This window comes from Rattus norvegicus, chromosome 7 (genome assembly GCF_021556685.1).
Source record: "Rattus norvegicus strain SHRSP/BbbUtx chromosome 7, alternate assembly SHRSP_T2T, whole genome shotgun sequence".
NCBI classification, from domain to species: domain Eukaryota; kingdom Metazoa; phylum Chordata; class Mammalia; order Rodentia; family Muridae; genus Rattus; species Rattus norvegicus.
The window spans coordinates 115,174,035-115,189,971 of NC_141540.1; the positions used below are offsets into that span (position 1 = coordinate 115,174,035).

General features: G+C 53.0%; 1 protein-coding gene across 12 annotated transcripts; it reads right to left on the reverse strand.

The window, feature by feature from the left end:
* Nucleotides 1-5,233: 5,233 nt before the first annotated feature.
* Gpr20 (G protein-coupled receptor 20) lies at nucleotides 5,234-15,420 on the reverse strand. Of its 12 annotated transcripts, none has more exons than XM_087558896.1 (5): nucleotides 15,332-15,420; nucleotides 15,164-15,250; nucleotides 14,855-14,982; nucleotides 13,750-13,891; nucleotides 5,234-6,921 (listed from the first exon to the last, which is right to left on the reverse strand). In XM_087558896.1, exon 5 carries the CDS (start codon nucleotides 6,901-6,903, stop codon nucleotides 5,821-5,823), a length of 1,083 nt encoding a protein of 360 aa, XP_087415022.1. In that variant the 5' UTR covers nucleotides 6,904-6,921; nucleotides 13,750-13,891; nucleotides 14,855-14,982; nucleotides 15,164-15,250; nucleotides 15,332-15,420; the 3' UTR covers nucleotides 5,234-5,820. The 12 variants fall into 12 exon arrangements, with proteins under 12 accessions (XP_087415022.1, XP_087415018.1, XP_087415023.1 ...); XM_087558892.1 differs by having other exon boundaries at nucleotides 14,855-14,986; XM_087558897.1 differs by lacking the exon at nucleotides 15,164-15,250 and having other exon boundaries at nucleotides 13,750-13,861; nucleotides 14,855-14,986.
* Between the last annotated feature and the right edge of the window lie 517 nt (nucleotides 15,421-15,937).

Below are 15,937 nucleotides of genomic sequence, written 5' to 3' on the forward strand. Positions count from 1 at the left end.
TACATATATGTACACATATGTACCTATATATGCATAGACACTCATTTGTCTTCTGAGACAGGGCCTTATTATGTAGCCTACAGTGGCCTTGAACTTGAGGTAATCCTCCCTTGGTCACTCACTCTCACTTATTCTTGTATTCTCACTTTAAGGTAGATAGAGTACACTAAAGGTCAGAAGAAGATCTTAAGAAAACTGAGCAATTGGCAGGAAAGTGGAATACCCTGTCCCTGGTTTGGACCCTCTCTGGATGCCTGTCCTCATGAGGCTGTGAACTCCTGAGCAGGGTTCTGGAAACTTCTCTGACATAACTCTATGGCTTTGCTCTAGCAAGGATGAGGTGGGGAACTCAAAGCCCTGGGGCTCCTCACCGTGGACAAGAGCTTGATATCATGGGTCAGCGTGGTGGGGAGGCTTGCCACATCTTATCACTGTAGGTTTAGATGTCTTTACTATGCAGGGCTGGGAGGTGACAGCCCTGGTCTGGCCAGGAAGTGAAGCCCACTGAGACCTGGTCCCTGCTTCCCAGCTTGAGGTGCCTCCTTTGCTGAGTAAAGCAACAGGATGCTGAAGCTGTCAGGCTCATGGTCCTCTTAGAAGCCTGGATACTGCCACCAAGAAATGATGCTTTGTGAGGGCAGTAGATGAGAGACAGGAAGCGGTGACCCTGGGCCCAACTCTTCAGAGCCTAGTCCCAGCTTAGCAGGTTCTAGTAGACAGTGCCTGTCCCACTGTGTCCCTTGTGAATTGGTGGTCTGTGAACCCAGACCATGTAAAATACAAAGACTGCCCCAAACCCAGAAGTACTGTTATGTCATCAACCTAGAAAGCCCACTGTAACCAAAAGACTGATGGGTCAGTACAGGAAACACGGCAGGGGCCATCCCTGCCCAGATTATGACCAGTCTAGACTCTATTTGTGCCTTCTGACCTCCCCAGGTTATGACGGTGGTTGGACTTCCACTCAGGGTAAAGTGGGCTTCATCTACAGCCCAACCACTCGACGCCTAAGGAGCCTAAGGACTAACAGAGGTGGGGACCAACGGGTTGAGCAGTGCATTTACAGAACATTTCCCATTTAAGTCTCAGCTGAGATCTGATTTTAGGCAGTGGGCAGAGGGTAAGCAGGCTTGGTGATTCTGGAGGCTCCGTCACTCTCTTGCTGGGGCTGGGAGCCAGTGAACTTGAGTTCTGGTTGTGGATGAGGAAACAGATGGGGGAGGGGGCTAAGGCAGAGGGTCCCTTCTTTGCCATGAAGCCCTCCTATGACTGGACTCACTGTTTGTTGTCACAGGCTGACCCAAGCTTGATCCCAGCTGTGCATGCAGGCTACCAGTACCAGGGTACAGGAAGATGTCACAGTGTGGGACAACGGGCTCACCTGGAGAAGCAGAAGGTCTTAGGGTAGTTAGTGAGAGATAGTAAAGTCAATGGGATGAGCATTGGGGAAGGGTACAGGGTAGAGGGTGCTGAGAAATAGGTCCTATCTTGCGGTGGGCTGGAGAGGAATGGGTCTGGGCACAAGTGACCTCAGGGAGCGAGGCAAAGGAGGGAGGTGGTCCCCAGGACAGTAAGTGTTCGGGAGGTACTGGTAACATTGTGAGTAGAACTATCTTGAGATGGGACAGAGGCAGGTGGGGTGGGGCACAGGTAGGAAGCACTGTGGACTGAATAATCTAGGGGTCCTCCTAGGCCATGAGGTCTTGTGGACTCTGGAATAGGGAAGATGTATTTAAGAGAGTGTGATGTGAGGCTGGAGAGATGGCTCAGTGGTTGAGAGCACCGACTGCTCTTCCAGAGGTCCTGAGTTCAAATCCCGGCAACCACATGGTGGCTCACAACCATCTGTAATGGGATCCGATGACCTCTTCTGGTGTGTCAGAAGACAGCTACAGTGTACTTATATATAATAAATAAATAAATCTTTAAAAAATATTGAAAAAAAAGAGTGTGTGATGTGGTAGTAGGAGGGGCCTTTCCACCTTTTCTGCCCTGCCCCCACACCTTGCTCTGAGGCCAAGTGACCCTTGCTGGCATTCAGGGATATAGGATAGGTCTCTGCCTACTTGGCCAGATCCACATTTTCAGTGGTTCCTGTGCATTTGGGTCCTGGCTGGGGCATGGTCAGTGTGAGGAGTTCCAGTCCGGTCTTTGGGTGACACTGGGGGTGGGGCACTACTTTATCTCCTTGTTTTTCCAACCTCACTTTTCCCCTCTGAGAAGGGAGTCAAGCCCAGAGGATATATGGTGGTACCTACAACCAGTCAGGTGATGTCTCCTTCCCTTGTTTGTACCCAGGATCCCCCTAGGAAGTGAGAGTGAGGTTCAGGGAGCTGTGGTAGGCTGAACCCTCTCACTCCAGAAGGTGGCCTTGAGCTTGGGAGCATGGCTGTGGAGGGCGTGAGCTTGGAATTCATTCGAGCAATTCTCTGCAGGCCATCAGCTTGAGATGGACTAGCCCCGCCTCAGGCCTACAGGAAGCCAAGGCAGGCATCCGAGGTGACATTTCCTGCTATTAATGGAGGTTAATCTAAACAGTTCCTAATATTTACCTCCAGACGCCTCCGGCTGCTCTAGGGTGCCAGACAGGAAGAATGATGAGCCTCGTACAGCCAAAGTCCTTCCCTACACCCCTGTCTCCTCTGAGCCTCCCAGGGCCAAGGCCGGTCAGGCTGTTTGAGAGACAAAAGCTGGGTACCAGAGGACCAAGCAGAACCTTCTTAGACTCAGCGTTCCCATTAATGAACTGAAGTGAGTACCCTCACCTTTAAGGGCAGAGAGAATGGCTTTCAAGCACTTAGTAGGGCCACAGACGAGCCAATGCTCCCCCTACCTCTAGGTCACTCCTTAAGGACCTGATGAGGTACTGTGGGGCATCTAGCTGCTCGTCTATCTCTTTTTCCCTCCTGGGTGTTCCACAGCGAGTGGAGAGGGAGGGGCACACAAGTCCCTTTAGGCTGGGGCCCCCACCAGCCCCCACCTGCCAACTGGGCCTTGAGCCAGGCGCAGAGAAAATAAACAGTGTTAATTTAGGGCGAAGACTTCTAGTGAAGGATGCTGTTTACATCGGATATAAATACACATTTCACGTCATTTGGTGGGGAGGGAAGAGAAACTGGTCACCAGGACCTCATAGCCTGGGCACTATGGCCTGAGAAAAGCCCTCCTGGACAAACCCTTAGCTGCAATATCTCAGAAGCAGGGTGATGTTCTGACCTCCCAAGACCAGGGAGACCATCTTCAAAGAGAGGAAAAGGGAGTGGGGCATGGGGAAGCTGAGGCCCTACAGCCTCAAGAGAGGTTGTCTGAGTTCTCAGAGGTGGGAGGATGGCCCCAAGCCTGGCTCTTGACCCCTGAGATGGCAGCCAGTCCTCTTGGCTTTGAATGGTGGCAAACTCCTACCTTGGTCCTCAAAATCCTTGACTAAGGGCTCTTAAGGCCGAGAAGCTTCCAAGGCCCTGGGGAACACGGGTTAATGATATTGTTTTAGATTTAGGGGTAGGAGGGGAATCTGTCCATCCAGTCTAGGGATCCCTTTCTTCTAGAAAGGATGGTCCCAGAACAACTGCAACCTCTTTAGCACCAAGCCTAGTCATTCCCTCTTTAGTGAGAATTAGAATGATAACAACAGGGAGTCAGCATAAGGGAGCGTTGACGTTGACGGGGACAGGAAAGGGCGGAGATAACAGACTGGTTGCTGTGGCATGAACAGTGGGGTTAGAGTAGGAGACTGGGACATGCTGAAAAAAGGTTTGAATGGTGTTCATGTGAAGCCAAAGGGGCTGGAGTCGTTCCCTGTGATCACTGGCTCTCAGAGAGGTGGGCTCGGACTGATCTTAGACTAAGCAAGCTGTTTCCCTGCCTCAGCCTTCCTTTCCATTGTCCGCAGTCCCCACCTCTATGAGATCTAAGTGGGTCTCATAGCACAGAAGAGAATCATGGTCAGAGGGGTACACACCTCAGGTCATAAGGACATTGGCTTGGAGCACCTGGGAGAATCATGAATAGCCTATGGGAACTTGAGCGACTCCTTAGGATGGAGTCTGGGGTCTCTGGACCAGTATGACCTACTGTTTGGGGAGGTACAACAGAAGCCTCTACTGAGGATCAGGTACATGATGTTTAGGGGCAGGGGGGCAAAAGAATGTCGTGATTTTGCTCCCCGCTTCTCAGGTGTACTGACAGGAAGTAGGCCCTAGACAGGGTCCTGCCCCACTGACTTCATATGTTTTTGATGTCTGAACTGCAGGTCATCTCGGCCAGGACATAGAGACCCAATTGGGATAAGAAGGGTGGAGAACAGGGGTGGGGACAGATGACATGGCCTGCCTGCAGTAACAAAGTGTACTTCTCCATCATGGCTGTCACAAAGCCTTTCCTCTAAAGCTCGGGTCCTGGTTCCCTTTTTGTTTTGTTGTGTTGGACTAAAAGTTGAATACAGGGCACCATGCTTGTTGAGCTAGCAATATAGCAGTGAGCTATACCCCCATGTCCAGACTCCTTGCTGAAAAGTGGGGCCCTGACTGTCTTTCTTGCTCTCACACAGCCCCCCAGAACTTGGATATGGAAACCCTGTCTGAATCAGTGAAAACTGTGTATCCTGTCCTTGCCCCAGCTACCAGTTGCTCAAGGCCGAGGTCCCTGGAACATAGGAGACTTCTCACTAGACCAGTGTACACTCTGGGCCCAGATCTCATCTAATCTGCTTTAGGAACTGTGACCTAGAGCCTGCCCCTCCACTACAGACTACTCCCCAAACACCAAGCAGGAGCCTGGAGCTAGAGAGAGGCAAGAATGAGATTCTCTGGAATCCAGCATGGAGCTGGTGATCAGAGATTCATTCCGTGGGAGAGTCTACAGGACAAAGAGGCCTTGGGTTCACGGCCCTGAGTTTGAGTTGCTTTGTATCTTTATTCCTGGCATTTTCTACCACTGGACAGGGCTTCGGCCACACAGAGTCTGGGGCAGTGGTCAGCGGGTTCAGGACTATTCTTAGGCTGGATCTTTGGAGTCTGGGAGGTAGCCATGGATGCAGGAGCTAGGATGCTGGAGACTGAGATTGTTTCTTGGCATTGAGCCCACTATAATCCAGTGGTGGTGTCTAGGTCAATTTACCCTCTGTGTGTGCATGCACACACGCGTGCGCTTTCTCTCTCTCTCTCTCTCTCTCTCTCTCTCTCTCTCTCTCTCTCTCACACACACACACACACATATACACACATACACACAAGGATGCACTAGCTTCTTCATTTGGGGTTGCAGTGGTTCAAATGTCAACCAGGATACCCAAGTCCAACTCCTGGTACACAGAGGGCCACCTTGTATTGCTATGCTGGCTTGTGGTGTAGTTCACAGAAGTCTGGGGTGTCTCTACTCCCTGTACATAACACTATTGCCCCCAAAACACTGACCATCTACTCTTGTTTCTCCATCTACCTGTAGTGGAGACTCTTCTGGTTGGGTTTAACCTTCCTGGAGTCATCAGAACATTGATCTTTGTGCTTTCTCTGGAAGAGCTTCTTCAGGGAACAATTCACAGAGGCTAGGAGCAGCTCCTAGATACCTTTTTGAGTGTTCAGTGGATACTACATAACCATAGGAAAGGCAAGCATCCAGCATTTATATCATTATACCCTATCTGGAGCCCTTGCAGACACTGCTAATCAATCACAGCACAGTGGGCTCAGTTTGTCAACACAACACACTGAACAGTCATATCCAACAGAGCAATAGGAAATTAACTGCTGTCCAGGACCAGGATATGTCTGGTTGGTAACCTTTCAGAGCCTTGACCTTCGACCCTTGGTGGAGTACTGCTACCTATGGCTCAGGCCCGTTGGTCAAAGGCTGGGTGAGGGTGTGAGAACCGGTGCTGAGGATGTGAATGGGGGCTGAGCCCTTGGTGCTCTTGTGCATGCTGACCATATCCATAGTGCTGGGCTTGAATTCTTCTCCACGCTGGTAGAAGAGGCCTTGGACAGTGGCCTGGAAACCACTGGTGATAAAACAGTAGACGATGGGGTCCATGCAGCTGTTGAGGCTGCTGAGGGTGACGGCCACATGGTAAGCCACAAGGCTGGTATGGTAAGGCACATTGGGCCACAGTGCCACAGTCACCTGGCGGGCATGGAAGGGTGTGAAACAGACCAGGAAGATGACCAGCACCGTGAGCAGCAGCTGCATGGCCCTCATGCGCCGCTGACGACCCTGGCGTAGCAGGCCTGGCCTCGACAGTGCACACATGATACGGCCTGTGAACACGCTGATGACCAGTAGCGGCAGCAGGAACTCCAGAACGGTCAGAGCAAAGACCCGGCAGCATGACCGTCCACCAGTCTTCACACCCAATACAGACAGGGTCACGACTCCCGCTGCCAGCCACACAAAGACGCACACAGCCTTGGCGCAGGCCGGCTGGCGCCAGCGATGGGAGCCCTCAGGTTGCACAATGGCCAGGTAGCGGTCCACACAGATGCAGGTGAGGAAGAGGATAGAACAGTGCATGTTGAGGAAGTAGCCCAGGACGTGAGGGAAGGCACAGTGTAGGCAGCCGCGGGCACCGTAGAAGACTGCAAAGCGTGTGGGCAGGGACAGGCCCACCAGCAGGTCAGTCACCACCAGGTTGATGGTATAGGTGACTGAAGGTGTCTTGGCCCGCGTGCGGCAGCAGAAGACGTACAGCGCCAGTCCATTGAGGAACAGCCCGGCAAGGAAGATGGTGCCATGCACGACCATTAGTGCCAGCCACAGGCTGGGGAAGGTGGCATGAAGTTCCTCATCCAGCCGGGCGAATAGGTAGAACAGGGGAGTCTCTGGCACACTTCCATTGGTCCATGCTGCTGTAGTGGTATTGGGGAACACAGCATCCCAGGGCCTCGAAGACAACGCAGAGGGCATGGCCATGGTCAGTGAACCCCCAGCCTGGAAGCAAACAAAGGAGTCACTGCCAGGTATCTGGCATTCCCCAACACATGCTTCTGTTTCACCCAGCTCCCTCCATCCCACCCAGACACTGTACTGAGTGTATGGGGCAAGGTGCTGAGACTCCAGAGCTCAATCAAGCTTGCTGGATAGACAAAAGTTTGCACGGAGGACTGTCCTCAGACTCCAGAGAAAAGCCAACACACGGGGCTGCTATGTGAGTTCAGGGCTAGCTCCTACATGTCCTAGCTGCACCGTCTCAGGGAAGTCCCTTAACTACTGTGCTTTCTTTTCTGCTCCATGCCACTGGGATCCTATTGCCTCTGGGAGCATTGCAGACATAGCTGATGGATGATGAACCAGTGGGGACTAGAAACTGCCTGCTGCACTCCTGCCCTACACCCCTTGTCAAGGTCCCAGCCTCTGGGCACTGGTCTATCCTTACCTTCTCTGGGGCCAGCTCCAGATCACCACTCTGGACTTTCCCTGGAGAATGGGTGCTCAGCAGCAGGCTGCATGGGTGCTGAGGGTTGGAGGCAGGCCCCAGCAGAAGCTGCCTAGCTGCCTGGCCCCCTGGTGTGAGTCAAATAAACACTGGACTCTGTGCAGGGTGGCGCGGGGGGAAGCAGGGGGCTGGGCTGGAGCCACCCGCTGTTTATGTTTCTGTCATAGTGTTTAATTTTGCTCTGATTTATCCCTTTATTTAAAGAGGAAGGGTTAACGGGATCCCACCCCCACCCCAGCCAACTGACCCTCCAAATATGGACATTTTTGGGGGGTTTTCAGGGGAAAGGAGCCTCTGGGAAGAGGCTGGGAGGAGAGCTGCATATAAGACTGCTGGCGCTCACCACCCCACCCCCCTGCAGGGCACGAGAAGACCCTCCCCACCCATAGGCTGGTTCCCTATATCACTGCTTGTTGGCCGTTGGCTGATTGCTGTAAACAGCCTAGGCACTATCTATTCCCAGGGCTTGGCCACATGACCTCAGGTAGCAGGTTCCCTCTGGCCACTGTGACCTACGAGTCACCAAGTCTTGACTCCCAGGAGGTAGGGGTGAGAGTCCAATGCCTATCCTAGTAGGGTAAATTCAGCTTTGACTTTGAATGGAAAAGAACAGGGCTGGTAGTCACCTCTATTATTAAGCTCAGAGAGATCACTGCCTGCTGAGGTCATCCAGCATACCTTTCTGTCCCAGAGTCCTGTACCTGGACATCTACCACTGTGAAGAATCTCTGTGCTGCCCAGGACACAAACCCCTCTAGGCAGAAAGTGTTTCCTGAGTAAACTGTATGGCCTTCCTCCCGCCCTATGGTTCCAAGGCACCAGGCAGAGAGCAGGAAAGGTATTCTATAGTTGAAAGGGAGTGTGGAGTTAAGTCCTGGCATTTTGGGGCTATGGGCTGTACCTTAGGATCAAGGACACAGAAGGTTCCCAGAAGGATTGAGGTACCACTTGATGGGTTCCTACTTTACAGTTAAGAAAATGCTGGGAGAAAAGCTGGCAGAGCCAGGAAAGACAGACTATTCTCTATGGATACTCCCTAGGCTCTGGCCTTGGGCGAGTGACACAATCAGAGACTTGTAATAAACATTACAGCTCTCCCTCTGGGAGTCAGTCCCAGGGTGTAGCCAACTCTTAGGGCCCTGCTTCCCCAGAAGCTCCCCAGGGCCATTTGTGATCACCAGAAGTGTTACTGAGGTGTTGGGGACACAACAGCTCAGTGGTGGGGCTCTGGGGATCCTGAGCCTTGAGAGAGCCGGGAGCCACATTCAGAATACCCCAGAGTCCAGTCAGGTGAGGAGGGAGGGAGGCACACGTATTGTTGCTCTGCTCCAAGAATCTGAGCCCTTGCTTTGAATAAAGCTGTGTTCTGATTTGAATATCACAGTAAATCCTAAAACTTGTTAACTGAGCCATGATCTCAGTAAATCAATGTCACACTCTGAGATGGGCGTTTGCTCACACACTGAACCCTGACTCTTGTCAAACATTGAGCCCTGATCTCAATAACACAAGAAGCCTCCATTCTTGTAACACTCTGAGTCCAACCTTAGTCAAACACTGAGCGCTCTAACGGGTGTGGTGGTGCACACCCTATTCCAGTTCTCAGGAGGTAAAGGCAGGCCTGTGTCTGTGAGACGGAGGTCAGCCTGGTCTACATAGTGTTATAGGCTAGCCAGAGCTACATAAAGAGACTCTGTGTGTGTGTGTGTGTGTGTGTGTGTGTGTATGTGTTGTTTTGTTTTGTTGTAAGAGCTCCGATCCCTCTCTGAGCCTGGATCCTGATTACACACTGAGACTTGATCCCAGAGATAGAACAAGCCCTGATCCTAATTATATACTGTGTGAACTGAGGGTTTCCAAAGCACCAGGTGTATAAACCGAATATTATGACTGCTCCAAGGAATGACTGAGGAGAAGGTTTCATTGTAGATATGAGGGAGAGTCCAGCCAGAGGTGTCTGGAAGGATCCAGAGCAAAGAGAGAAAGTAGCAAACTGAACATGGCCAGCAGACTGGACCAGGTGTGAAAGGAGATGGGGGTGGGGCTGGAGGGGTGAGAGGAGAGATGAAGATGAAGAAAACGTGGGCAGAGGAGACTGAGAGAGGAGGACCAAGAGGTGAAGACAAAAGAGAGAAGGTATAGCCACGATAGTAGAGTTATTACTGACCAGGAAGCCAGGGAGGGTGTGAGGTGTGGGCAGGGAGGGAGGGAGGGAGGGAGGGAGGAGAGCCAGAGTGCAAGCATGGACTCTGTAACAGGTACTTGTGATTCTGAGAGAGCCCAAAGGCCAGCGCATACCTTGGTATGCCAACTGGCACCACAGATACCCATTTGGCCCTGAGTTTCTTTTGGATCTGACAGACACAGATCTCCAGGCCCATAGACACAAGAAGACTAATCTCTGTCACACCCTGACCCAGGTTCATTTTAAGTCCTGATCCGGCATGCATGGTTTCCTCTTCCTAGACATATGTCTCTGTTGTACTTGGACACACAGACAGAACCCTGATCCCTTGGACCCTGGTCCAAACAGCTGTATACTGGTCCTTGGTCCCCGATTATAGTTACATAGTGATCCTGTTCCCCTCTAAGACCTGGTCTTGTTCGTGAAGCTCTAGTTTTGTTCATAACTGGGGCCTCGCAATGGGCAGGCGATCCTTTTTCCTTCTTTCCTTCCTTCCTTCCTTCCTTCCTTCCTTCCTTCCTTCCTTCCTTCCTTCCTTCCTCCATTCCCTCCTCCCTTCCTCCCTTCCCTCCATTCCCTCCTCCCTTCCTTCCTCCCTTCCTTCCCCCATTCCCCCTCCCTTCCTTCCTTCCTCCCTTCTCTCCTTCCTTCCTCCATTCCCTCCCTCCCTCCCTCCTTCCCTCCCTCTCTCCCTCCTCCCTTCCCTCCTTCCTTCCTTCTTACCCCCTCTGTTGAGGCTGCTGCCTCTGTACCCATTATGACTTCCACCCCTGATATTCCCTCAAGTGCTCCCCTAGTTCCAACCTCCCCCTCACACTGAAGTCCTCAGTGCATCTTTAAGTGATCACTCCCAGACTCCCCAGTCCCAGTGGACAGGGTGTGTATACTGGGGAAGCCTGGAAGGAGAAGCACAAACGTGGCCCTTGAGGAAGAGGGAAGCTGCAAACAAGCAGGCCACAGAGACTTGTCTGAGTCTGACAGCTTCTAAGGAGGAGAAGGCTTCTATGGGGCCACTATGCCTCTTTACCACCCTCCCTGTCTCCACTGCTGTGGGCCTCTACAGAGAGTGATCATACTTGGTGGAGGCTTGCTTGGCCCTGCTAATATCTTTTCTTCCCTTCAGGAGATCAGAGTCCGCATGTTATAGGCCAGCTGAGCCTTTGCTGAGGGCAAGCTGTGGTGGGCTAGGTCTCCCAGATCACACACAAACAACCTTCAGAGAGGTTGGGAAGCCCTTTTTCCACCAGGGACCTGAGGCTGAGTCTTGACCAGGGTTGGAGTATCCCTGCTGCCAGGGCTTTTGCTTGCTAGAGAGAAACTCTCCCTCTTGCAGTATGATTACTGCCCAGCTAGGTGACCCTTCAACTTGGCCTTCTGCTCCTCACTCAGTGGTTCTGCTACTTCTGTGACACTGTATGCCTACTCACTAGTCCGAGCACTGTGGGCTGTCAGAGCCCAGCACACAATAGCCACCCTGCCAAAGCCGGCAGGGCATGGTTGGCTTCTTGCCCTAACACTCATTGTCAAGACTCAGCTCACCTTCCCAGAGCCCTCAGGATTCCACTAAGGGTGGAGCTGCGGGCCCTGTTACTGGTTTTTGCCTCCAACTGTACCCTCCCCAGCCACCTGTTGAGCAAGGCTGACACCTCTTCCAGGAAGCCCTTCGAAGTCACCCAGACTGCTGGGTTTGTCCCTAACCCACCACATCACATGCTCCATGGAATTAATTATCTGCTTTGAGCTTGCTCTGCCCCCACCTGAACCCTTGGGATTCACTCCACCTTGTAGAGTCAAGACTCTAGGGGCCTGCATAAATGAAGGGAGTCCTGCAGAGAGACCTGGAGGTGTTGTGCGGCTCAGTGGGTAATACCTACATCATCCACAAGAGAGCTATAGAGTTACAGTGAGCATGCTGAAGGATCCCGGGCGGCCATGTCAGCCAGCCCAGGATTTCTCAGAGATGTCAAGAAGCAACCAGGGACAGAACAAGCTTCTCAAGTCCCCTGACTCCGTACCCTCCCTTTAGGTCATGTTAATATACCATGCCCTGAACACTGATGGGAGTGGCTGCTTCTGTCCCTCAGAGCTCTGAGCGTGAGGGTGTGGAATGCTCTAGTGTAAGATTCCCTATGGGTCACCTGGGGTCATGACTACTTTTCTCCTTAACCTGTGAATGGGAGTGGCTTGTTTGGTCTTTTCCTTAGGCTCCGCCCAAACCCACCCAGATGTCTGCATGTGGCTTCTTGGCTGCCTGGTGGCCCACAGTTGTTCTTCTGCAGATTGGCTGCCCTGCCTGGCTCCACGTGGGACCAGGAAGCTAAAGGGTGGCTCCGGATCCTGCTCCACCTGACTTCCTGTGCCAGGCTTGGGAGGGGCAGGCACTGAGGTACTCCAGGGATTGGCTGGGCAGGAGTATGAGTACTCTACAACCCCAGGGCAGCAGCAGCTTTTATAGGAGAGGCAAACCATCTGCCCAGGGTCATGACCCCGAGGACCCAATGTGTGTTGGGTGGGACCAAGAGCCATGTAGGGAGCAGGGGGGTCTAGCTGCAGCAACTGGGAGGGTCTTGCGAACTCTGACGTCACGGGTGTATGTACAAGTCTACCGGGGCTCAGAGTGCAATCCAATAAAGAGCCACATGGCCTTCTAAGGCCAAGAGAGCCATGGCTAGGGAAGCACTTCTTGCTTATTTTTATTACTAATCGTGATTATTGAGACAGTTATACTTTGGTCCAAGCCGAACTGGAACCGACTATGTAAACATAGGGTAGCTTTGAACTCACAGCAATCCTCCTGTCTTAGCTTCCCAAGGGCTGAGATTACATTTGTGAACTACTGTGCTGGGCTTGGTAGCACCCTCTTTAGATCCAGGGGCAACTGTGTTCCCTTGGCTTGAACTGCCCTTTGGTTCCCTCTCATTCAGTCTGGCATAAAAATTCAACTTTCTCTGAGTCACCTGGCAGCTCTCTGAGGCACAGTTAGGACCTCAAGACCCCATAACCCAGCTTTCCTGGGAGTGGACCGAGCACTGCTGGGAATAGGACCTGGACGGTATCTTGCCAACTTCCCCCAAAGTCACCATCAGAGAAACTTTAGCTGAGACCTTGGGAATGGGACTAACGGGAATGTCACATGTTTCTTGGGATCACACTTGGAGGTCCTGATGTTCCCAGGTCTCCCTGCCATGCTGGTTCCCTGCTTACCTCAAACCTAGACAACTGCAGCTCCCCTAGTCCCTGACACCCTGTTTGCCAATTCAGTCATTTTAAGGACTGCTGGATTGTGCAGGGTAAGGGGCAACTGTTTAATTCTTCTGAATGGCTGGTGCACACGGCCTCCGCACTTGCGGTTCTCCATCTCAGGCATGCTGTTCTTTGTGCCTGGGTTACCTGGTAGAGTTTGCACACTCTGTTCCCTGTGCTTAAATCACCCCATGTAAGCGCTTAGTACTCACAGTCAGTATCCCACCCAACACTCCTCCAACACTCCTTCGATTCCCGGTACCTTGGATACCCTCCCTGAGGAAAAACTATAATCCCATAATTCTTTGGTCCCTATGAGGATACCTCCAAAGAGCTCACTAACCCCTCCCCCCCGAAAGGAACCCCCAAATAGGTTCTGCTGACCCCATTTTGGTTGTGAGGGTCCTAGAGAGGCTCATTCTGATGCTCGGTGTCACACAATAGGGGCAGAAGTACTAGGTTTGACCTCCGCACTGTCCAGTCTCTGAGTGCACAACAGCCCAAGCCTGTTGCCTGCCCTGTGATGGTTCTCCACTGTGCAGAGGACTGGCTCAGCTGCCTATTGTCCCCTGCAGACTGCAGACAGAGCTGGGAGTTCTGCAGGCGTTAGATCCGTCTCAGGCCCCAGCCCTGGAGTCTTAAGGGATTTAGGCTGACGTGGTCCCTCCTCATGGAACTCACAGCTGGAATGGAAGCAGGACCAGGAGACCCATCGTAGGGGAAGGCTGACAGACACATTCAAAGCTCCAAGGTAGTCATCGTGTGGCCCAGTACTCTGTGGAAAGCCAGCACAACCTAGGTACACGGTGGTCTTGACTTTGACTAGTCCTATGGAAGGTGTCAGACATCTTTGGATCTACTTCACCTCCTCAGGGGGCAGGACTGGAACACTTACCTTCCCTAGTTCATGCTCTGTGCAGCAGTTCCATGGCCAAACCGTGTCATGTTCACCTGCCTCCCTCTTTTTATTTGGTATCTGGCTGGACTGGAACTAGGGAGGGTGTGGCCTAGGTGGCCAAGGTACTGTGTCAGGACAGCTGTGGAGATCGTACATGAATGCTTCTGAAAGACGCCCCCCTGGAGTTGGGCGTAGAGGGACACACCTGCAATCTCAGAATTTGGGAGGTGGAAGTAGGGGGATCACTGTGAATTTGGGGTCTGGGCAACACAGTGAGCCTGGGCTACATGACACCAACCAATCAACCAACCAAAGCAAACCAAGAACTACAAACAACTCCCTTACCTCCCAAACCCACTGGAGCTGGGTCTGACACACACGCTCTCTAAAGCTAGCACTTGAAAGCTGACACAGGAAGGAGGATCACTGCAACTTGGAGGTCAGACGAAGCTATGAAGCTTTCCATAGGTTCTAAAGCTAATAAAGAGTTTCCAGGAAGCCTGGGATATAGACTGAGACCCTGTCTCAAAACAGCAAACAGGAAAGACCCCTCTGGCCTTCTGGGGTTACTGATAGCCAGTCCCATTTCACATGACCTAGTGTAGGACTGAAGAAATCCCCTGAAGGCTCCCAGTAAGAAGCACAGATCCCGTCATTCTCACTGTGCTGGAAAGAAAGTCCTGCTCAGCCGTCACACAGCCAGGCAGCCCCTGAGGGGAGGGAAGCCCCTGGCAGCCTGTTGCTGAGGGCAGCACACAGAGGTAGGCAGTGGTGGGGTAACCCCTGCAGGCTATGCATTTCCCTCCACCAGCCTGTCTCAGTCCTGCCTGAGGCTACCCAGCTGCTCCAAGTCTGCCCCGCCAGTCACAGCCACTCTGGCCACCAGCCAGTTCCCAGCCAGCCAGCCCCCTCGGGACCCTGCTCTACTGCCTTTTCACAGGGCAGCAACATCAGGGAAGCTCGGCCCGGAAGCATTGCCTCGGAGGTTGTGGGCTGAGCAGAAAATCCAGCATTGGGCCTCAGTTTCCCCATTCCTAAAGAGATAGAGAAAGGACCCGGGCTAGAGCAGAGGCCTTGAGCCAAGGGTGGGCAGAAATGGTACCTTGTAGAGAAAGAAGATGCAGCTCCGAGCCTTGTCTCCATCTGGTGCTAGTGGCTAGGGACCCAGAGCTCATCAAATGCTGCTTGGATCACGATTTCCTAGCCCCGTCTTAGGGACCATCCCACTGCCTTCCTTGACAGGAGAGGAAACCTTGGCTTAGGTCTCAGCAGCAGATGCGCAGCAAGTGTGTGGTCGATTTCATGAATGAAACCCAGAGTGGGCAAGGTGGGCAGGGGTCACTGGGAGAATAGAAAGCAACCCCATGGGGCAGGGAGGGTGCCCCTTCTGCCCCTCCCCCTCCAAACTCACTCTTCCCATCTCTGCGACTGTCTCTGTGGCAGAGGGCTCTGAACTGGTCTTGCTTTCTGGCACTGTTTCTCTCTCCTTCTCTTCTTCCTAAGTCAACCGACTGGGTAATAAAGGTGCCCTGATCTGTGCACGGGGGTGCAGGAGGCAGCAGTGCCTGGGGGAACTCACCGGGTCTTGCCACATCTTCCTCTGCGATGAACCTGGGCTGTGAAGCTCTAGGTCTGCGACCAACAGACAGTGCCTTCCCAGGGCCTGACGTCAGGCTAGCCAGCTGCTTTTGGACATAGGCAGAGGGGTGGGAGGGATGGGGCGGAGCAGTCTCCCTCCCCACCCCTGCTGGCCTGGCGGCCTGGAGGAGCTGGGGCCAGAGGGAGCCTGGGGGTGGGGGTGGGGGTGGGGGTCAGAGATACCACACCTCCCCTAGACAGAGGGGTGAGCCACAGCTGTTCAGACCAGGAAGAGTGGAGGGGGGCAGGCTTGGCTTCTGGCCCAATGCTGTGGATTGTCTTAGAGCAGCTTGGCCAGTTTCTGAGAGAAGGAAGATCTGCTGGGTGGCTCCCCCAGCAGCCAGGGACTCAGGGCATCCAGGCAGGTGCAGTCACAGATGGCTGGCAGAAGATGGTCTCTGGGCAGGGCAAGGACTGGATCTCTCTGGGGCTGAGGCTGTGCAGGGCTGTTTGCTCTGCCAGGAGTTCCCTCTAGCCCTCTGCTCCTCATGTCTAGCACCCACTTCAATCATGCCACAGTGTTTCCCTGAGCACCCACTTAGCAGCC